This window comes from Phoenix dactylifera, chromosome 2 (genome assembly GCF_009389715.1).
Source record: "Phoenix dactylifera cultivar Barhee BC4 chromosome 2, palm_55x_up_171113_PBpolish2nd_filt_p, whole genome shotgun sequence".
In the NCBI taxonomy this organism is placed as follows: Eukaryota; Viridiplantae; Streptophyta; class Magnoliopsida; order Arecales; family Arecaceae; genus Phoenix; species Phoenix dactylifera.
Window position 1 is genome coordinate 16,984,258 of NC_052393.1, and position 21,685 is coordinate 17,005,942.

The window sequence follows — 21,685 nt, forward strand, 5'->3', positions numbered from 1 at the left end:
GGAAAGAATAAAATCCAATCAATACTTTCCATTGACACGTTCTCTAAAATTATTTTTAGCCCGAAGTGTTCCATTAGAGCTCAAGTTGCCCAGCCAAAAAAAGAAGCGTTCCATTAAAGCAAATGATGCCTAATTAATACCTCCCTTTTATTTCCTTGCACCCGTATTTATTAGGATACTCTGCCCGCAGGATTGGATTCCAGCATATCTCTAGGTAGATTCGCCTTTCATTTAAAAAGGAATGAAATGAAAACAAGGGCAATTGATACGTTACAAAACCAAGACAATTACCCTGGGCGGCTGAGCCCAATTTCCTCTATAAATTGCACCCAAATTCGAGGATAGCCATTGCTATCTTCCCCTCCCAACCAATAATGGCGCTGCTCATGAGCAATACCGCGAGAAAGCTCTACGTAACCCCCTCTCTTCCCTTCCTCTCATGCACACAAACAGAAACAAAAAAAAAGGTTTCATATATTTTCCTTCTTTTTATCTAATTAATTCCTACTTTTCATACAGGTGCCGAGGCTGGTGATCTTATGGATGGTGGCACTGGTGGGTCTCATTGGAGCCGCGGAGTGCACGAGGCTAGGGAACCACGGCCACCATCACTGGAGGGCCGGCGGCGGCTGGCCCGAGTGGGCGGCGGCGGCGGGTGCCGCCGGCCGCCGGGCCCACACGGCGAGCCTGAAGGACTTCGGGGCGGTGGGGGACGGCACCACCTCCAACACGCACGCCTTCGCGGCTGCCATCGCCCACCTCAGCCGCTTGGCCGCCGACGGCGGGGCGATGCTCGTCGTGCCACCCGGCAAGTGGCTCACGGGGCCTTTCAATGTCACCAGCAACTTCACCCTCTTCCTCCACCGCGACGCCGAGATCCTCGCCTCCCAGGTGCGGTCGCCGCCCTCTCCCCCTCCCTCCTCCCTGTCTCTCGCTTCGCCTCTGTCGGTTTATGCTTCACGTGTTTGCTCCTTCGCATGCGCCGATTGGTTTTCTTCCCAATTAGCAAGTACGTATTATTAAGTATTATCCGTCCGTCCATAGATGTAACGCATTGTATGGACGGTGAAGATCATAGATGAGCACGACCCGTGGAAGTTGTCGCTCAGCCAGTAATTTAGCAACTTTATTCGAGCCTCCTTAGACGTATTAAAAGCGGTCGTAGGAATTTTATTTAACTTGGATGGTATGATATTTATTTCTCAACCTATCAAATCAAATATTTGATAAGTTTGTGCACTGAGTGCATAAAAAAAAGCAATTAATCACTCAGTTAACTTAAAAAGATTAGAATTCTTTACGGTGCATGTTATGTACTGCAAATGATTGTGCAGCCTAACTGGACACTGCAGGCATCTTGGATGGATGGTAGCAAAAGAAAAAAAAAAAATTCCAAATCTATACTGTTTAAGGAATATCACCCAACTATCCTTACAAATTTGGGATAGAATAGAAAGATTGTTTTTCCTATTATAATTTGGTTTTTTTAAAAAAAAATTGCTTTATAATTTCCAATGACCTTTTAAAGAGACATTCCTAATAGGGATATCAATAATGTGATTTCGGTGCCGTTAGTTAAAAAATCGAAACTGAAATTGAAATTTACTATCATCCTCAAAGCCAAAACCGAAATTGAATAATTTTTGAATAAAAAATCATAACTGTCACCAAAAAAAATAAAATCAAAACACCGCCAAAAAAACCGAAATTCATTTATTTTTTATTCATCTTACATATATAAATAACGAAATTCATTTAATTTTAGATTTACACATATATAATATCACAAGTATTAAATATTGGGTACATTTAGTTTCGATTTCAAGTTTAGTGTCAAATTTGACGCCGAGTTTGGTTTCAAATCAAGAAATCATCAGAACCGCAACTAAAACCGAAATCGAATGGTTTTTAATTTTTAAACTCATCAACGAAACTATTCTCATTTAATTTTGGTTAAACCGTGCCGTTTAATTCAGAAATAAATAAAATATTCATATATCCATCTTTGTTGACATCCATAATTCCAAACAACCATAATAGACAAATATTATGCAAAATGGTTGCATAGCTTACGTAGAATTCTCCTGTCAATGTTTTTTTTTTTTAATACGGATGCGTTCTAGGCATAAAAGTTATTGCATGCGCCCATAAGACTAAATCCTTGATTTCCAATCCAACCTGTGTCTGTTGTAAGTTGTAACTCCATCTTGCAAGATGCAAAGATCCCTTGGAAACTGACAGAAATTGTAAAAGATAGTTTAGTCCTAACAATAAAAAGATTAGCTGAGACTTGAACCTTTTGCCTCATCCACCGTTCAGTCATTTCTCATGATATGGTGTTGCAGGACCTGAACGAATGGCGAGTCATCGATCCCCTGCCCTCTTATGGGAGAGGAAGGGACTCAGCTGGTGGAAGATACAGCAACTTCATCATGGGAACTAACCTCACTGATGTGGTCATCACAGGTATTGCAAGTATTCTTTTCAAGGCTTCTGTAACAATACTGATTCCCATTTTACTGAATAAATTTTTCGACGGATCATAATCCCTGTCCATCATTTATGCAAAAGATGATGGATTTTAAATCTAACCGGCCATCTAATTCACTCGAGAATCGTTGGTCAATAAGGTTTGGAGTTGGACTAAGATTGATCCTTTCAGCTAACATGAATCGCTTTTTAACAACGTCTGTTGGCCGATATGTTGCAGGGGATAATGGAACGATCAATGGGCAGGGGAGATTCTGGTGGGATAAGTTCCGTAATAATCAGCTGAAGTACACTCGTGGTTACCTGCTTGAAATAATGTACTCAGACCGTGTCCTTATTTCCAACATTACATTCAAAGACTCTCCCTCATGGAACGTCCATCCGGTTTACAGCAGGTTTGATCATCTCCTCAAAGGAAAACTGAGAAACTCCATGCCATCATAAGTAGAGAAACTCCATGCCATCATAAGTCACAACCCATATAACTGATTTTTTTCGAGGTTGAATGCTGACAGAAGCAATTGACCTATATGCAGCAATATCGTAGTGTCGAACGTCACCATTCTTGCACCATTTGACTCTGCAAACACCGATGGGATCGATCCAGGTACTTCTGCTGCTTATAGAAGATCTATTGTTTATAAATTGTATTCACCGGACAATCAAAATGCTAACTGGAAATATTAGACTTGTTTTGCACATGCTTGTATATACTGTTCGACTCTATTTTTCTACTGTATAAATATTTAGGATATGCTTCTTCTCATGGTTTCTTAAAGGAGGAAGAAGAAAAGAAAAGGAAAGATACATTAAATAGGTAAAAGCCAAGTGAAAGAGAATCGATTTTCTTTAAAAAAAATCACATTACTGATCTTCGAAGATTATTGGCTGCATTCTTTCTCACATTCCATGTTAACAGACCTCTTTTTGAACTCATATCAAGAAATAAAACACCTCTTTGTAAGAAATATAATCATCACGAGTTAAGGTCATCTTGCTATCCATTCTTCCTGTATATATTGGTAATACCTTTGTGGTGTTAGTTATAGCCATTCACAACCATCGTAAAGAATACTCATGAAACCGTACGAAAGTTCATTTCCCATTTTTTTCTGGGGAAGTTCAAAGCTGACTTAGGATACAGTAATTTTCCAAAGTTTGATTGATAGTTTTGGTGCTTCCCGTCCTCACAGACTCCTGCTCCCATGTCCTCATCGAGGACTGCTTCATAGTCTCCGGCGATGACTGTATCGCCATTAAAAGCGGCTGGGACGAGTATGGAATTGCTTTCAACATGCCAACCCAGCATGTAAACATCAGGAGGCTCACCTGCATCTCCCCCTTCAGCGCCACCATCGCCCTTGGAAGCGAAATGTCCGGCGGAATCCAAGACGTCAGGGCTGAAAACATTACAGCCATCAACACGGAATCTGGGGTCAGAATCAAGACAGCCGTCGGAAGGGGAGGATTCGTGAAGGACATTTTCGTGAGAGGGATGACCTTGAACACCATGAAGTACGTCTTCTGGATGTCGGGCAATTATGGGCAGCACCCTGATGACAAGTACGACCCCAACGCAATCCCAGTTGTCCGGAATATCAGGTACAGCAATGTGGTCGCCGAGAATGTCACCATAGCCGGACACTTGGAGGGAATTCCGGGGGCACCCTTCACTGGGATATGCTTGTCTAACGTCACCATAGATGTTGCGCACTCGAAGAAGAAGCTGAAGTGGAACTGCACTGAGATTGAGGGCGTGGCAAGCGCTGTGACTCCTACCCCTTGTGCTTTGCTCCGAGATCAAGGAACCGGTGCAGCGCCATGTCCATTCCCCGCGGATAGTTTTACCTATTGATACATTCCATGAGTGCAGAAAGAGTTAAAAACTGTGTGACAGCTGGTGCGAGTTCTGTTTTCCTTGAAATAATTCCTTCCTGTCCAACATCACGTAGGAGCAGAGCGTGTATGCGTTTTCTAGTTCTTGATGATTGGATTTTCAATCCGGAAATTTAGTGTTTAATAAATGATCCATTTCCATCACCAAAAAAATAAAAAATCCACTTCTCCTGGGGATTTGAGTTCCATTTTTTTAACGAGTAAGCTATAGCATCTGCTTGCGTGTATGTGAAGCTTGACCTAAATTTATCACTAACAAGTACTAGTTTAATAGCTACAGGGACTATTATTGCAACTGATTATATATAACAACTGCTACTGCAATATAATGGAAGTTCTAATAAAGTGGATGCACCTAAGAAAAAGAAGAAAAGATCTTAATAACCCTCTGAGTTAATGAATTTATTGAGAGGATGAGCAGATCATTGGAGAGAATATTTTGCTTAAACTCTGTTCTCATATTTCTATAACGTGAAACTATAGGTTAAACATACTGAAAAAGTTTATCAATCATTTATTGACTCCATTTGATTCTCTTGTTGAATGCGCAAAGGTTAAAAGAGAACACGCAGGCTTTGTATATTGCAGATGAAATTGATCTTGGTATAAAGATGATACTTTTTTCTTATTAACTGACTAAAAAGTGTCTCAACCAACAGATATCATCAAGAGAACAAGCTCTATCTTGAAAGACAAATCCTTTCGATATACTATGCTAGAGTTATTTAAAGTTGTAAACCAAACTAGCAATATAAAATATAAGGATTTATTTAACGCTACATGAATAAAAACTTCAAGCTGTGCTCTCTGTAGCAAAATACGTCTCCTTTCATCTTATTACAATAATTAAACTTTTATAAATTAACTAGGGGCCAAAGGTAAGTTTATTAACAAGGGTATTTCGACCTTACAATGTGCTTTAGAACCTATTTTAGCCATTGAGAAGTTCAGTAGGCTTGTCCGAATTGCTTGCCATGTAGTTGAGGAACGGATTCTCGAGATCATTGAAGATGTTTAAGAACAACACAATCAAGCGATTGCTCTCTTCAGCCAGCCTCGACCCTGAAGCTTGACCTAAATTTATCATAAATGGTATCAGAGCGGACAAGCCTATGTGAGGACACTGTAGCCTATGTGGTATCAGAGCGGACTCGGTCTATAACCTATGTGGACTAGGGGACACTGTAGCATGGATCCATTGGGTGTTGAATGGGGAGAGTATGTGAGGACCCGCGCGGGCGTGTGTTTAGTCTCACAACGGTTATTTGCTAGATAGATCTTGAATACTTATATATGATCAAGAAATCAAAATAATATCTTCCGACTAGCCATTTTATGTCAACAAAATGCTCGTGTCCTGGCACCGACAATAGCGACGAACGGAGGCGTCTCCCGATCGAGGTGGCGGCAGCGAATGTGGGTGGTGCAAGAGGTCAGCTGCAGTGCCATGTCCAAATGGAGGAGACGATCCTTGGCCAAGTTGACGGTGCATTGACAAGAATCGGTGATTATGGTGCTTGCTTCAAAACTTTTGGTAGGTCCGTGGGCAAAATTGGAGGGGTGCAAATATGATATATTTTTTATATGGAAAGGCCGTTTACCAAAAAACAATAATAATTGTTGGGGGAAAAATATGTCGCCATGCTTGGGTGAGCAGACCCCTCCGGGCAGGGGCCGACCGAGCAGACCCCTCCGAGCACGGGCCGACCGAGCAGACCCCCTTCGGCCTGGCGACACCCGGATAGCCCGACCAACCCTAGGAAGTCTGACATGCGCGCTGAGGTTACATCCTCCCGCAGCACGACCGAAAGACTACGTTTTGTCTTCGCCAACAATTAATGTGTATGAGTCCCGCGGACATCCGGTTCACTCAACAATCAAAGCGCATGGCACCTGCAGGCCCTCAGCCAACTCAACAATTAAAGCGTATGGCTTCCATCACCTACGGACATCGAGCCTCTCACAGCAAACCCGCATGACTACGAATGATGGCATGACTCCACGACGACTTGAGCTACGGCCTAATCTCCTACAGTAATAGCATTGATTCACACGATCGAGCATTAATGTTCAATTGTACGACAAACCATTTGCTCTGTCACATCACAGGTAACCCGGCCCTCTCTATAAAAGGGAAATTTCTCCACTTTAAAGGAAGGATCTGGTTTTCTGGCCTTCTCTCTCTCTTCCCCCATATTGACCTCTCACTGACTTAAGCATCGGAGGGCCGGCGCCGGACAGCCCGGCCACCGGCTTCTTGCAGGTCTCCAGGAGGACGCCGCTCGCCGACGAGCCGCCACCCGCCACTCAGGCAGCGGAGCTCCTCCCTTTCGGCCGACGGTCGCCCCCGGGTCCAATTTCCAGCAACAGTTGGCGCTAGAGGAAGGGCCTGAGTCGCGACCATGAAGCTGAGAAGCAAGGGAGCTTCTAATGCCTCTCGACGTCCTTCACCTAGCCCCGGACACTCTATCCAGAACTCGCCACCTCCGGCCGATTCGACTCCCCAATTTCGGCCGGAGCAGTTTGATGCCCTGGTGCAGCAGGTCCAGGCCTTGGCCGCTGCTGTCCAAGGCCTGCAACCTAGGGGCATTCCAACGGCACCATTCCCTCCGGCACCAGTTCAGCCGGTGCCTCCTGTAAGCGGACTGCCCCTGCAAGGCCAAGATCCCCATGCTCAGGCCTCCCCCTGGAGGGAACACCCGGTGAGGGGCCCTGGTGACTGGCCACAACCGTCAGAAGCCGAGTCAGTCCCAGGGCAACCTGCGCCGGAGTGGACCGCCGCGGCGATCCCTCAGAGCGACGAGCTCGACAAGAAGGTCGAGAAGCTGGAGCGCCAAATTGAGGCGCTCCACGGCAGGAGGTCGGGACGCGATGGTGACTTCGAGTTCACCGCGAGGTCTCCCTTCTTCCAACAAATCGAAGATGAGCCGATCCCGCCAAGATTTAAGATACCCTAGGTGGAGCCTTACAACGGCAGAACCGGTCCTCTTGACCACCTGGAAAGCTATCGGGCCCTAATGGCCCTACAGGGAGCCTCGGAGGCCATGCTTTGTAAGGCATTTCCAACAACACTCCGAGGAGCAGCCCGACTTTGGTTTACCGGGCTGAAGCCTAGCACCGTCTCCTCTTTCGAACGGCTCGGCAAGCAATTCGCCAGTAATTTTGCTGCCAGCCGACCCTAGCGACGGACCTCGGACTCCCTCCTCTATATAAAACAAAAGGAGGGAGAGTCCCTCAGGGAATATTTGGACCGTTTCACCGCCGCAACATGGGAAGTTCGGAAGCTTGACCAGTCAATTGCCATGTCAGCACTGAAGACTGGGGCCCGATCTTATAGATTACTCTTCTCCATCGAGAAGAATTTTTCTGCTGACCTCACTGAGATGCTGGTTCGGGCACGGAAGTATGCGAAAGCCGAGGAAGCCATTGCCTCTAGACGGAGCGGGGTTGCGCAGACCTCCAAGAAGCAGAAAAGGCATCGCGAGGAGCGTGGCCACCCCAGAAGCCCGTCCCCGTGCCGAGCTAAGAACCCGCCTCATCTGAAGAGTCCACCCCGGTTGCGGGGACCACCTCGGCAAAGGTCCCCGCCTCGTCCGAGGTTTCCACCACGGTCCCGCATACCCAACGGGAGGTACAAAAATTACACTCCACTTACTGCTCCTCGGACCGAGATTCTCATGGAGATCGAGGGCCGGAACTATTTTCGGCCCCCGCCCCCGAGATGAGATCCCGGGGCCTGGCGTAACTCCCGGAAGTACTGCCGTTTCCACCGGGACCACGGCCATGATACGGAGAACTGCTTCCAGCTCCGGGACGAGATCGAGGCACTCATCCGTCGAGGAGTGCTCGACCGGTTCGTACGAAACCGGCGCGAAGAGAGAAGGCCAGTAGAGAATACCGAACAGCCCGAAGATCCAAATGCCAACAGGCCTATCGCCGGCACCATCAATACCATCCGAGGCGGGGCCTCGGTCGGAGAAGCTCCAGAGGAAGGAACCGCCCCGAAGCGCCTGCGCGCCTCGAAAACCATCTCATTCTCGGATGAGGACTTGGAGGGAGTTGAAACTCTCCATGACGACACTATGGTCGTCTCTATGGTTATAAACATATTTGATGTAAAACGTGTGTTAATTGATAATTGGAGCTCGGCAAATATTTTGTACTTCGACGCCTATTCTCGAATGGGGATGGAAGAAAAGCAATTGCGGAGGATGAACGCCCCGCTGGTCGGATTCACTAGAGACTCAGTCCCAGTGGAGGGCGAGGTCGATCTCCTGGTCATGGTCGGGCTCGCCCCCCGAGAAAGTACCGTGAGGATGGGTTTCCTCGTGGGGCGCCTGCCCTCGGCTTATAATGCCATTCTCGGACGACCAGGGCTCAACGCTCTTCGAGCCGTGGTCTCAATCCGCCACCTGCTTATGCGATTCCCCACCAGCCAAGGAGTCGGCGAAGTCCGTGGGGACCAGGCGGTAGCAAGACGATGCTACATGGCGACCCATGAGGCGAAGCAACCGGCCAAGGTGTCGGTTTCGACAACAGACGACAAGCTCTCAGCCGAGACCTTAGAGGCACGGGTCGGCCCTCAGAAGAATCGGGTAGAGCCCGGTGAGCTACTCATTCAAATTCCTTTGCGAGAAAATTTTTCCGAGCTAACCGTGCAAGTCGGCTCCGGCCTTGATGCTCGCGAGAGAGATCGCCTCATCAACTTCCTGTGGAACAACATGGACGTCTTCACCTGGTCGCCCGCAGATATGCCAGGGATAGACCCGGAGGTCGCGGTCCACCGACTCTAAGTGAAGCCCTGCAAATCCGTGCGGCAAAAGAAGCGAAATGCCGCCCCAGAGCGACAACGAGCAGTAGCTGAGGAAGTCGATAAACTCCTCAAGACTGGCTTCATCCGAAAGATATCCTATCCAGAGTGGCTCGCCAATGTGGTCCTTGTCAAAAAGGCTAGCGAGAAATGGCGCATGTGCGTGGACTACACCGACTGAACAAGGCCTGTCCAAAGGACAGCTTCCCACTCCCTAGCATCGATCAGCTCGTGGACTCCACCTCGGGACACGAGCTGTTGACATTTATGGACGCCTTCTCCGGATACAACCAGATCCGGATGGCGCCAGAAGATGAGGAAAAGACGGCCTTCATCACCGATGGAGGTACCTATTGCTACAAGGTGATGCCCTTCGGCTTAAAAAATGCCGGAGCAACTTACCAAAGGCTGGTCAGCCGGATCTTCAAAGACCAAATAGGCCGAAACATGGAGGTCTATGTTGACGACATGTTGGTGAAAAGCCAAATGGTGCAAGATCATGTGACCGACCTCAGTGAAGCATTCTCTACACTTCAAAGGTACCGAATGAAGCTCAATCCAGCCAAATGTGCGTTCGGAGTCACCTCGGGCAAGTTTCTTGGCTTCGTAATTACACAGCGGAGAATCGAGGCCAATTCCGAGAAGATCCGAGCGCTCCAAGAGATGACGCCCTCGAGGACAGTCAAGGAAGTGTAACGGCTTACAGGCCGAGTCGCAGCTCTCGAAAAATTCGTCTCCCGATCGGCCGAGCGCTGCCTTCCATTCTTTGCGCCTCTCAAGAAGCCAAAGAATTTTTTATGGTCGGCCGAATGTCAGCAAGCCTTTGAGGAGCTCAAGTGTCTTCTCGCCTCTCCTCCGCTGCTCACGAAGCCTCAGCAGGGCGAGCTCCTCTACCTATACTTAGCAGTTTCTCCTGTAGCAGTGAGCTCGGTCTTGGTTCGGAAGGAGAGCAAGCTCTAAAAGCCGGTATATTACACAAGCCGGGTCTTGAGGAATGCCGAGACCCGGTACTCCAAGCTGGAAAAGACCGCCTTTGCCCTGGTCGTCTCAGCTCGGAGGCTTCGGCCCTATTTTCAAGCTCACACGGTGGCCGTGCTGACCGACCAACTGGTAAAGTAGATCCTGCAGCGATCAAATCGTGCTGGTCGAATCACAAAGTGGGCCGTCAAGGTCGGGGAGTTCGACCTTGAGTACCGACCCAGGCCGGCCATCAAGGTGCAGGCGCTCGCCGACTTTATAGTCGAGTGCACTGTGCCGGACGAGCCCGAGCCTGAGCCAGCGCCAATGGAGCAAACCCCGAGCTCGACATGGACTTTGCATGTTGATGGTTCTTCGAACTCGGGGGTAGCGGAGCGGGCCTCATCCTCACCAGTCCAGATGGAGTGGTCGCCGAGCAGGCCCTGCGCTTCGAGTTCCCCGCCTCTAACAATGCGGCGGAGTACGAAGCACTCATCGCCGGGCTCAAGTTGGCCAGGGAGCTAGGAGTGAGGGACCTGAGGGTCTTCAGCGACTTCCAGCTGGTCGTGAACCAAATCTCAGGTGATTTTGAGGCCAGAGAGCCCACGATGCAGGAGTATCTTCAGAAAGTGCAGGATCTCACTTCGACTCTGAGCTCCTTCCATATCCAACACATCGCCAGGACGGAGAACCTCAGAGCAGATCAACTATCAAAGTTGGCGTCCTCTCGCATGAGCGAGCTTCCCAAAGCAGCAGCGCTGGAGTACCTCCAAAAACCTAGCACGGAGCCCGAGCTGGCCCTTTGCATTGAAGTTGAGCCGAGCTGGATGGACGAGCTTATTAGCTACTTGCGGGATGAGGTCCTCCCCAGTGATGAACGCGAGGCTCGTCGAGTCAAGCGTTTAGCTGCTCGGTACATATTATATGAAGGCAAGCTTTATCGGAGATCCTTTACCTCTCCCCTCCTCAGGTGCCTCCGCCCGACAGAGGCGGATTATGCAATGCGCGAAGTCCACGAGGAGATTTGTGGAAATCATCTGGGGGGACGAGCATTAGCGCACAAGATTTTGCGCCAAGGATACTACTGGCCGACACTCCAGAAGGACACCCTGAACTTCGTCCGATGATGCGACCGATTTCAGAGAAACGCCAATGTCCAACGCCAGCCCTCGGCCCTGTTGACCTCGATCAGCTCCCCTTGGCCATTCGCCCAATGGGGAATTGACATCTTGGGACCATTCCCTCTGGCAACCGGGCAAAGAAAATTCCTAGTCGTCTCCATCGACTATTTCACTAAATGGGTGGAAGCTGAGCCAGTTGCCCGGATCGCTGAGCCAGTTGCCCGGAGCACCGAGCAGAAGATGCGAGACTTCGTCTGGAAGTCAATAATTTATAGATTCGGACTCCCCCGCATCCTCATATCAGACAACGGTCGCCAGTTCGACAATGTCTGTTTTAGAGAGTTCTGCTCCGAGCTTGGCATCGACCACCGCTTCACCTCGGTCGCGCATCCTCAGACGAACGGAGAAATCGAGGTAACGAATCGTACTATTTTGCAGGGGCTCAAGGCCATGCTCGACCAGTCCAAGGGACAGTGGGTCGAAGACCTGTACAACGTCCTATGGGCTTATCGGACCACGTTCCGTGTACCCACCGGCGAAACTTCTTTCAATTTGACGTATGGGACAGAAGCCGTCATCCCACTAGAGATTGGACTCCCTTCTCCAAGGGTGGAGTATTTTGACGCCAGCTCCAGCTCCTCACAGCTTAGAAATAACCTGGACCTGATCGAGGAGACGAGGGAAGCCGCCCGAGTTCGCATGGTAAGGTACCAGCAAAAGACAGTGCAATACTACAACGCCAAAGTCAAAGTCAAATCCTTCAAAGCGGAGGACCTCGTTCTCAGAAGGGCAGAGGCCTCCCGACCAACCGAGCAAGAAAAGCTGGCTCCGAACTGGGAGGAACCCTACCGGATCGCACGCGTCCAGCGGCCCGGGGCGTACAAGCTGGAATCTCTTGACGGGACCCCCATTCCACGAAGCTGGAGTTCCGAAAATCTCCGGGTGTACTACCAATAGAATCCCGAAGGGTCCTCCGTTTCAATCATAAATCTCACCTTCCTGCAATGACTTATTCGCAATTGCTTAATTGTGCTGAATTTCTCCTGATGTCTAAATGCTATGACTCCCAAACGACCCAGCCCAGCTCGTATATACGACCCTGTTCGGATACAACCAGAACCGAGCGAAGCCGGGCGCCTTAGCAAAAAATTTGGAACGCCGATATCGAGCCCGGCTCGATCACCATCTATCGAGCTCGGCTCGATCTCCACCGACCATCGAGCTCGGCTCGATCTCCCCCAGCTATCGAGCTCGGCTCGATCTCCGTCTTCTATCGAGCTCGGCTCGATCTCCACCGACTATCGAGCTCGGCTCGATCTCCACCGACTATCGAGCTCGGCTCGATCTCCATCTATCGAGCTCGGCCCGATCTCCATCTATCGATCTCCAAAAATTGGTTCAGGCTCATGGCCTGAATCTTCGCCTTGTCGGCTGGAAGGAGCGCGACGCGGAAAAGTTGCCGCGCCGTCTCGATATTCTCGAGGGCTGAGTCGCCCTCGGACACCATCCACTCCACCACGTAGTACCGCCTTTCTTGTTGGCCCTCGTTCTCCGGCGGGTCGGGGAGGCCGGACCTTGTCGCACCCGGGGAAGGCGGCCTCGCAGCCCCTTGGCTGCTGCCCGGCTCGGATGCCGAGCCCTTGGGTCGGATGGGAGGCCGACCAGGAATCTGTGAGATCGGCGCCGGGCACGTGAGCACCATAGTCGCCCCCCCCCTCCCCGAACTTCCGGGCTCGGAGCTCGGACCTCCCCTCCTAGCAGCTTCGAAGGGGTCAACTCGAGGAGCAGAGACCTTTGCCTTCTTCTTCAGTTCGAGCGGCTCTCCTCCGAGCTCGGCAGCTCTCTTCCGGAACCGAGCGTACAGAGCTTCGCTTTGGTTACCATTTTTGCGATGTCTGCAAGGACGAGCAGGATAAGAATGCAGAATGTTAATTAAAAAAAAAAGAGAAAAAAGAGGCTTCCTACTGTTACCCTTACCATGAGGACGCGCCGAGCTCAGGCCTACATTCACTAAAGCGTCCTCGCTTATGAGGCCGCTCAGAAGAATACCGTCCCCGAGGCTGCGAACGGCGTCAAGGATCCCCTGCTCGCGCGTGGAAAGCCTAGGGATTTTGTTGGCGGTCCTGAGTCGGCTCGGCCTCCACCTAGGATCAAACCCCCACGTCCGCTCGGAACCTAAAAAGAAAAATTTCTTCTTCCAGTCGTGAATGGACGACGGAGCGCCCTGGAAGAGTGGCCGGCCCGCCCGAAGGGCGACATAGAGCCACTCTCCGTCTCCCGGGTTCGACTTCAGCATGAAGAGCCGCCGGAAAACATTCACGGAAGACGGGATCCCGTACGCCATGCACAGCGACAGGAACCCGATGATCGTCCTCCATGCGTTCGGAGCAAGTTGCGCCGGGATAAGTTGGTACTCCCCGAGCAACTCGTTCACGAACCCATGGAAGGAAAATCGTAGGCCGGCCCAGAGTGCCTCCAAGTACACTCCGATCCGACCTAGGGGGGTTCGTCACCTGATCCTCCAACCCAGCGGGTTCCAAACGGAACCCTCACTGAGGAAAGAACCACTCCTCGACCATCTCAACCTCTAACTCACTCATTGCGGACCCGATTTCATTCGGACCGAGACCCATTAGGAAAGAAGGAAGAGAAAAGAAGGGAAAAGGGGTTCCGGGCGGATGAAAAAGACACCTATGGGGTTCGCCGGAGATAATGGAGGATCGGTTGCTTCGGACTGAGAAGGAGATGGGAAGAAGATGAAGACAATGGGAGGAGACGGCCCAGGAGGGATATATATATATAAACCCCTCTGACGGCCCAGATCTGCGAAGTGGAGCGCTGCTCCCCCTTCAGATCATGACACGCGTCAACCCTGAAAATTAAGGCGCTGCATTCAATTCGAACCAACACTTCGAATACAGAAGCGTCTCGTCGGATCGTGTGGTCTCATCATGAGCCCACGACGCGAGGACCTTCGAAAAACGAAAAGGTACTCTGATAAAACGTTTCCGAATAAAGAGACGCCGCCTATTAAAGGTGCCTTGAAACGCGCGATAATTCAAAATCCCCCTAATCCACATTAACACAACCGAAACTACTTCCCGCGCTCGAACCTGCGAGCAGCTCGAGCTCGGAAGTCGGGGGGTAGTGTCGGGGGAAAAATATATCGCCACGCTTGACCGAGCAGACCCCTCCGAGCAGGGGCCGACCGAGCAGACCCCTCCGGGCAGGGGCCGACCAAGCAGACCCCTCCGAGCACGGGCCGACCGAGCAGACCCCCTTCGGCCTGGCGATACCCGAATAGCCCTACCAACCCTAGGACGTCTGACCTGCGCGCTGAGGTTACATCCTCCCGCAGCACGACCGAAAGACTATGTTTTGTCTTCGCTAAAAATTAATGTGTATGAGTCCCGCGGACATCTGGTGCACTCAACAATCAAAGCGCATGGTACCTACAGACCCTCAGCCTACTCAACAATTAAAGCGTATGGCTTCCATCGCCTACGGACATCGACATCGAGCCACTCACGGCAAACACGCATGACTACGAATGATGGCATGACTCCACGACAACTTGAGCTTCGGCCTAATCTCCTACAGTAATAGCATTGATTCACACGATCGAGCATTAATGTCCAATTGTACGACAAACCATTTGCTCTGTCTCATCACAGGTAACCCGGCCCTCTCTATAAAAGGAAAATTTCTCCACTTTAAAGTAAGGATCTGGTTTTCCGGCCTTCTCTCTCTCTTCTGCCATATTGACCCCTCACTGACTTAAGCATCGGAGGGCCGGCCCCGGATAGCCCGGCCACTTGCTTCTTGCAGGTCTCCAGGAGGACGCCGCCCGCCGACGAGCCGCCACCCGCCACTCAGGCAGCGGAGCTCCTCCCTTTCGGCCGACGGTCGCCCCCGGGTTCAATTTCTAGCAACAATAATGATGAATTGGAAAGAATAAAATCCAATCAATACTTTCCATTGACACGTTCTCTAAAATTATTTTTAGCCCGAAGTGTTCCATTAGAGCTCAAGTTGCCCAGCCAAAAAAAGAAGTGTTCCATTAAAGCAAATGATGCCTAATTGATACCTCCCTTTTATTTCCTCGCACCCGTATTTATTAGGATACCTCTGCCCGCAGGATTGGATTCCAGCATATCTCTAGGTAGATTCGCCTTTCATTTAAAAGGGAATGAAATGAAAACAAGGGCAATTGATACGTTACAAAACCAAGACAATTATCCTGGGCGGCTGAGCCCAATTTCCTCTATAAATTGCACCCAAATTCGAGGATAGCCATTGCTCTCTTCCCCTCCCAACCAATAATGGCGCTGCTCATGAGCAATACCGCGATAAAGCTCTACGTAACCCCCTCTCTTCCCTTCCTCTCATGCACACAAACAGAAACAAAAAGAAAAAAGGTTTCATATATTTTCCTTCTTTTTATCTAATTAATTCCTACTTTTCATACAGGTGCCGAGGCTGGTGATCTTATGGATGGTGGCACTGGTGGGTCTCATTGGAGCCGCGGAGTGCACGAGGCTAGGGAACCACGGCCACCATCACTGGAGGGCCGGCGGCGGCTGGCCCGAGTGGGCGGCGGCGGCGGGTGCCGCCGGCCGCCGGGCCCACACGGCGAGCCTGAAGGACTTCGGGGCGGTGGGGGACGGCACCACCTCCAACACGCACGCCTTCGCGGCTGCCATCGCCCACCTCAGCCGCTTGGCCGCCGACGGCGGGGCGATGCTCGTCGTGCCACCCGGCAAGTGGCTCACGGGGCCTTTCAATCTCACCAGCAAATTCACCCTCTTCCTCCACCGCGACGCCGAGATCCTCGCCTCCCAGGTGCGGTCGCCGCCCTCTCCCCCTCCCTCCTCCGTCTCTCGCTTCGCCTCTGTCGGTTTATGCTTCACGTGTTTGCTCCTTCGCATGCACCGATTGGTTTTCTTCCCAATTAGCAAGTACGTATTATTAAGTATTATCCGTCCGGCCATAGATGTAACGCATTGTATGGACGGTGAAGATCATAGATGGGCACGACCCGTGGAAGTTGTCGCTCAGCCAGTAATTTAGCAACTTTATTCGAGCCTCCTTAGACGTATTAAAAGCGGTCGTAGGAATTTTATTTAACTTGGATGGTATGATATTTATTTCTCAACCTATCAAATCAAATATTTGATAAGTTTGTGCACTGAGTGCATAAAAAAAAGCAATTAATCACTCAGTTAACTTAAAAAGAATTACAATTCTTTACGGTGCATGTTATGTAGCACAAATGATTGTGCAGCCTAACTGGACACTGCAGGCATCTTGGATGGATGGTAGCAAAAGAAAAAAATTCCAAATCTATATTGTTTAAGGAATATCACCCAACTATCCTTACAAATTTGGGATAGGATAGAAAGATTGTTTTTTCCTATTATAATTAGGTTTTTTTAAAAAAAAATTGCTTTATAATTTCCAATGACCTTTTAAAGAGACATTCCTAATAGGGATATCAATAATGTGATTTCGGTGCCCTTAGTTAAAAAATCGAAACTGGAATTGAAATTTACTATCATCCTCAAAGCCAAAACCGAAATTGAATAATTTTTGAATAAAAAATCATAACTGTCACCAAAAAAAATAAAATCAAAAAATCGCCAAAAAACCGAAATTCATTTATTTTTTTTTCATCTTACATATATTTTTAAATAACTAAATTCATTTAATTTTAGATTTACAAATAATATCACAAGTATTAAATATTGGGTACATTTAGTTTCGATTTCAAGTTTAGTGTCAAATTTGATGCCGAGTTTGGTTTCAAATCGAGAAATCATCAGAATCGCAACTAAAACTGAAATCGAATGGTTTTTAATTTTTAAACTCATCAACGAAACTATTCTCATTTAATTTTGGTTAAACCGTGCCGTTTAATTCAGAAATAAATAAAATATTCATATATCCATCTTTGTTGACATCCATAATTCCAAACAACCATAATAGACAAATATTATGCAAAATGGTTGCATAGCTTACGTAGAATTCTCCTGTCAATGTATTTTTTTTTTTAATACGGATGCGTTATTGCATGCGCCCATAAGACTAAATATTCCTTGATTTACAATCCAACCTGTGTCTGTTGTAAGTTGTAACTCCATCTTGCAAGATGCAAAGATCCCTTGGAAACTGACAGAAATTGTGAAAGATAGTTTAGTCCTAACAACAAAAAGATTAGCTGAGACTTGAACCTTTTGCCTCATCCACCGTTCAGTCATTTCTCACGATATGGTGTTGCAGGACCTGAACGAATGGCCAGTCATCGATCCCCTGCCCTCTTATGGGAGAGGAAGGGACTCAGCTGGTGGAAGATACAGCAACTTCATCATGGGAACTAACCTCACAGATGTGGTCATCACAGGTATTGCAAGTATTCTTTTCAAGGCTTTTGTAACAATACTGATTCCCATTTTACTGAATAAATTTTTCGACGGATCATAATCCCTGTCCATCATTTATGCAAAAGATGATGGATTTTAAATCTAACCGGCCATCTAATTCACTCGAGAATCGTTGGTCAATAAGGTTTGGAGTTGGACTAAGATTGATCCTTTCAGCTAACATGAATCGCTTTTTAACAACGTCTGTTGGCCGATATGTTGCAGGGGATAATGGAACGATCAATGGGCAGGGGAGATTCTGGTGGGATAAGTTCCGTAATAATCAGCTGAAGTACACTCGTGGTTACCTGCTTGAAATAATGTACTCAGACCGTGTCCTTATTTCCAACATTACATTCAAAGACTCTCCCTCATGGAACGTCCATCCGGTTTACAGCAGGTTTGATCATCTCCTCAAAGGAAAACTGAGAAACTCCATGCCATCATAAGTAGAGAAACTCCATGCCATCATAAGTCACAACCCATATAACTGATTTTTTTCGAGGTTGAATGCTGACAGAAGCAATTGACCTATATGCAGCAATATCGTAGTGTCGAACGTCACCATTCTTGCACCATTTGACTCTGCAAACACCGATGGGATCGATCCAGGTACTTCTGCTGCTTATAGAAGATCTATTGTTTATAAATTGTATTCACCGGACAATCAAAATGCTAACTGGAAATATTAGACTTGTTTTGCACATGCTTGTATATACTGTTCGACTCTATTTTTCTACTGTATAAATATTTAGGATATGCTTCTTCTCATGGTTTCTTAAAGGAGGAAGAAGAAAAGAAAAGGAAAGATACATTAAATAGGTAAAAGCCAAGTGAAAGAGAATCGATTTTCTTTAAAAAAAATCACATTACTGATCTTCGAAGATTATTGGCTGCATTCTTTCTCACATTCCATGTTAACAGACCTCTTTTTGAACTCATATCAAGAAATAAAACACCTCTTTGTAAGAAATATAATCATCACGAGTTAAGGTCATCTTGCTATCCATTCTTCCTGTATATATTGGTAATACCTTTGTGGTGTTAGTTATAGCCATTCACAACCATCGTAAAGAATACTCATGAAACCGTACGAAAGTTCATTTCCCATTTTTTTCTGGGGAAGTTCAAAGCTGACTTAGGATACAGTAATTTTCCAAAGTTTGATTGATAGTTTTGGTGCTTCCCGTCCTCACAGACTCCTGCTCCCATGTCCTCATCGAGGACTGCTTCATAGTCTCCGGCGATGACTGTATCGCCATTAAAAGCGGCTGGGACGAGTATGGAATTGCTTTCAACATGCCAACCCAGCATGTAAACATCAGGAGGCTCACCTGCATCTCCCCCTTCAGCGCCACCATCGCCCTTGGAAGCGAAATGTCCGGCGGAATCCAAGACGTCAGGGCTGAAAACATTACAGCCATCAACACGGAATCTGGGGTCAGAATCAAGACAGCCGTCGGAAGGGGAGGATTCGTGAAGGACATTTTCGTGAGAGGGATGACCTTGAACACCATGAAGTACGTCTTCTGGATGTCGGGCAATTATGGGCAGCACCCTGATGACAAGTACGACCCCAACGCAATCCCAGTTGTCCGGAATATCAGGTACAGCAATGTGGTCGCCGAGAATGTCACCATAGCCGGACACTTGGAGGGAATTCCGGGGGCACCCTTCACTGGGATATGCTTGTCTAACGTCACCATAGATGTTGCGCACTCGAAGAAGAAGCTGAAGTGGAACTGCACTGAGATTGAGGGCGTGGCAAGCGCTGTGACTCCTACCCCTTGTGCTTTGCTCCGAGATCAAGGAACCGGTGCAGCGCCATGTCCATTCCCCGCGGATAGTTTTACCTATTGATACATTCCATGAGTGCAGAAAGAGTTAAAAACTGTGTGACAGCTGGTGCGAGTTCTGTTTTCCTTGAAATAATTCCTTCCTGTCCAACATCACGTAGGAGCAGAGCGTGTATGCGTTTTCTAGTTCTTGATGATTGGATTTTCAATCCGGAAATTTAGTGTTTAATAAATGATCCATTTCCATCACCAAAAAAATAAAAAATCCACTTCTCCTGGGGATTTGAGTTCCATTTTTTTAACGAGTAAGCTATAGCATCTGCTTGCGTGTATGTGAAGCTTGACCTAAATTTATCACTAACAAGTACTAGTTTAATAGCTACAGGGACTATTATTGCAACTGATTATATATAACAACTGCTACTGCAATATAATGGAAGTTCTAATAAAGTGGATGCACCTAAGAAAAAGAAGAAAAGATCTTAATAACCCTCTGAGTTAATGAATTTATTGAGAGGATGAGCAGATCATTGGAGAGAATATTTTGCTTAAACTCTGTTCTCATATTTCTATAACGTGAAACTATAGGTTAAACATACTGAAAAAGTTTATCAATCATTTATTGACTCCATTTGATTCTCTTGTTGAATGCGCAAAGGTTAAAAGAGAACACGCAGGCTTTGTATATTGCAGATGAAATTGATCTTGGTATAAAGATGATACTTTTTTCTTATTAACTGACTAAAAAGTGTCTCAACCAACAGATATCATCAAGAGAACAAGCTCTATCTTGAAAGACAAATCCTTTCGATATACTATGCTAGAGTTATTTAAAGTTGTAAACCAAACTAGCAATATAAAATATAAGGATTTATTTAACGCTACATGAATAAAAACTTCAAGCTGTGCTCTCTGTAGCAAAATACGTCTCCTTTCATCTTATTACAATAATTAAACTTTTATAAATTAACTAGGGGCCAAAGGTAAGTTTATTAACAAGGGTATTTCGACCTTACAATGTGCTTTAGAACCTTATTTAGCCATTGAGAAGTTCAGTAGGCTTGTCCGAATTGCTTGCCATGTAGTTGAGGAACGGATTCTCGAGATCATTGAAGATGTTTAAGAACAACACAATCAAGCGATTGCTCTCTTCAGCCAGCCTCGACCCTGAAGCTTGACCTAAATTTATCATAAATGGTATCAGAGCGGACAAGCCTATGTGAGGACACTGTAGCCTATGTGGTATCAGAGCGGACCCGGTCTATAACCTATGTGGACTAGGGGACACTGTAGAATGGATCCATTGGGTGTTGAATGGGGGGAGTATGTGAGGACCCGTGCGGGCGTGTGTTTAGTCTCACAACGGTTATTTGCTAGATAGATCTTGAATACTTATATATGATCAAGAAATCAAAATAATATCTTCCGACTAGCCATTTTATGTCAACAAAATGCTCGTGTCCTGGCACCGACAATAGCGACGAACGGAGGCGTCTCCCGATCGAGGTGGCGGCAGCGAATGTGGGTGGTGCAAGAGGTCAGCTGCAGTGCCATGTCCAAATGGAGGAGACGATCCTTGGCCAAGTTGACGGTGCATTGACAAGAATCGGTGGTTATGGTGCTTGCTTCAAAACTTTTGGTAGGTCCGTGGGCAAAATTGGAGGGGTGCAAATATGATATATTTTTTATATGGAAAGGCCGTTTACCAAAAAACAATAATAATTGTTGGGGGAAAAATATGTCGCCATGCTTGGGTGAGCAGACCCCTCCGGGCAGGGGCCGACCGAGCAGACCCCTCCGAGCACGGGCCGACCGAGCAGACCCCCTTCGGCCTGGCGACACCCGGATAGCCCGACCAACCCTAGGAAGTCTGACATGCGCGCTGAGGTTACATCCTCCCGCAGCACGACCGAAAGACTACGTTTTGTCTTCGCCAACAATTAATGTGTATGAGTCCCGCGGACATCCGGTTCACTCAACAATCAAAGCGCATGGCACCTGCAGGCCCTCAGCCAACTCAACAATTAAAGCGTATGGCTTCCATCACCTACGGACATCGAGCCTCTCACAGCAAACCCGCATGACTACGAATGATGGCATGACTCCACGACGACTTGAGCTACGGCCTAATCTCCTACAGTAATAGCATTGATTCACACGATCGAGCATTAATGTTCAATTGTACGACAAACCATT

General features: G+C 47.7%; 2 protein-coding genes across 2 annotated transcripts; both read left to right on the plus strand.

Annotated features, from left to right (window-relative positions):
* The first annotated feature begins 364 nt into the window (after nt 1–364).
* On the plus strand, nt 365–4,648 carry LOC120109896 (probable polygalacturonase). Its single transcript, XM_039123518.1, has 6 exons — nt 365–413; nt 520–891; nt 2,346–2,466; nt 2,711–2,885; nt 3,027–3,097; nt 3,684–4,648. Exons 1-6 carry the CDS (start codon nt 375–377, stop codon nt 4,343–4,345), a joined length of 1,440 nt encoding a protein of 479 aa, XP_038979446.1. The 5' UTR covers nt 365–374; the 3' UTR covers nt 4,346–4,648.
* An 11,102-nt stretch (nt 4,649–15,750) lies between these two features.
* Nucleotides 15,751–19,854, plus strand: LOC120109897 (probable polygalacturonase). Its single transcript, XM_039123519.1, has 5 exons — nt 15,751–16,116; nt 17,554–17,674; nt 17,919–18,093; nt 18,235–18,305; nt 18,892–19,854. Exons 1-5 carry the CDS (start codon nt 15,769–15,771, stop codon nt 19,551–19,553), a joined length of 1,377 nt encoding a protein of 458 aa, XP_038979447.1. The 5' UTR covers nt 15,751–15,768; the 3' UTR covers nt 19,554–19,854.
* The last annotated feature ends 1,831 nt before the right edge of the window (nt 19,855–21,685 follow it).

Excerpts from the sequence above, each read along its gene's own strand:
- LOC120109896 (XM_039123518.1), top strand. The coding sequence starts at position 375 with ATGGCGCTGCTCATGAGCAATACCGCGAGAAAGCTCTAC. Across the intron at positions 2,886-3,026 it reads GTCCATCCGGTTTACAGCAG|CAATATCGTAGTGTCGAACG; the intron begins GTTTGATCATCT and ends ACCTATATGCAG. Across the intron at positions 3,098-3,683 it reads CACCGATGGGATCGATCCAG|ACTCCTGCTCCCATGTCCTC; the intron begins GTACTTCTGCTG and ends CCGTCCTCACAG.
- LOC120109897 (XM_039123519.1), top strand. The coding sequence starts at position 15,769 with ATGGTGGCACTGGTGGGTCTCATTGGAGCCGCGGAGTGCACGAGGCTA. Across the intron at positions 16,117-17,553 it reads CCGAGATCCTCGCCTCCCAG|GACCTGAACGAATGGCCAGT; the intron begins GTGCGGTCGCCG and ends ATGGTGTTGCAG. Across the intron at positions 18,094-18,234 it reads GTCCATCCGGTTTACAGCAG|CAATATCGTAGTGTCGAACG; the intron begins GTTTGATCATCT and ends ACCTATATGCAG.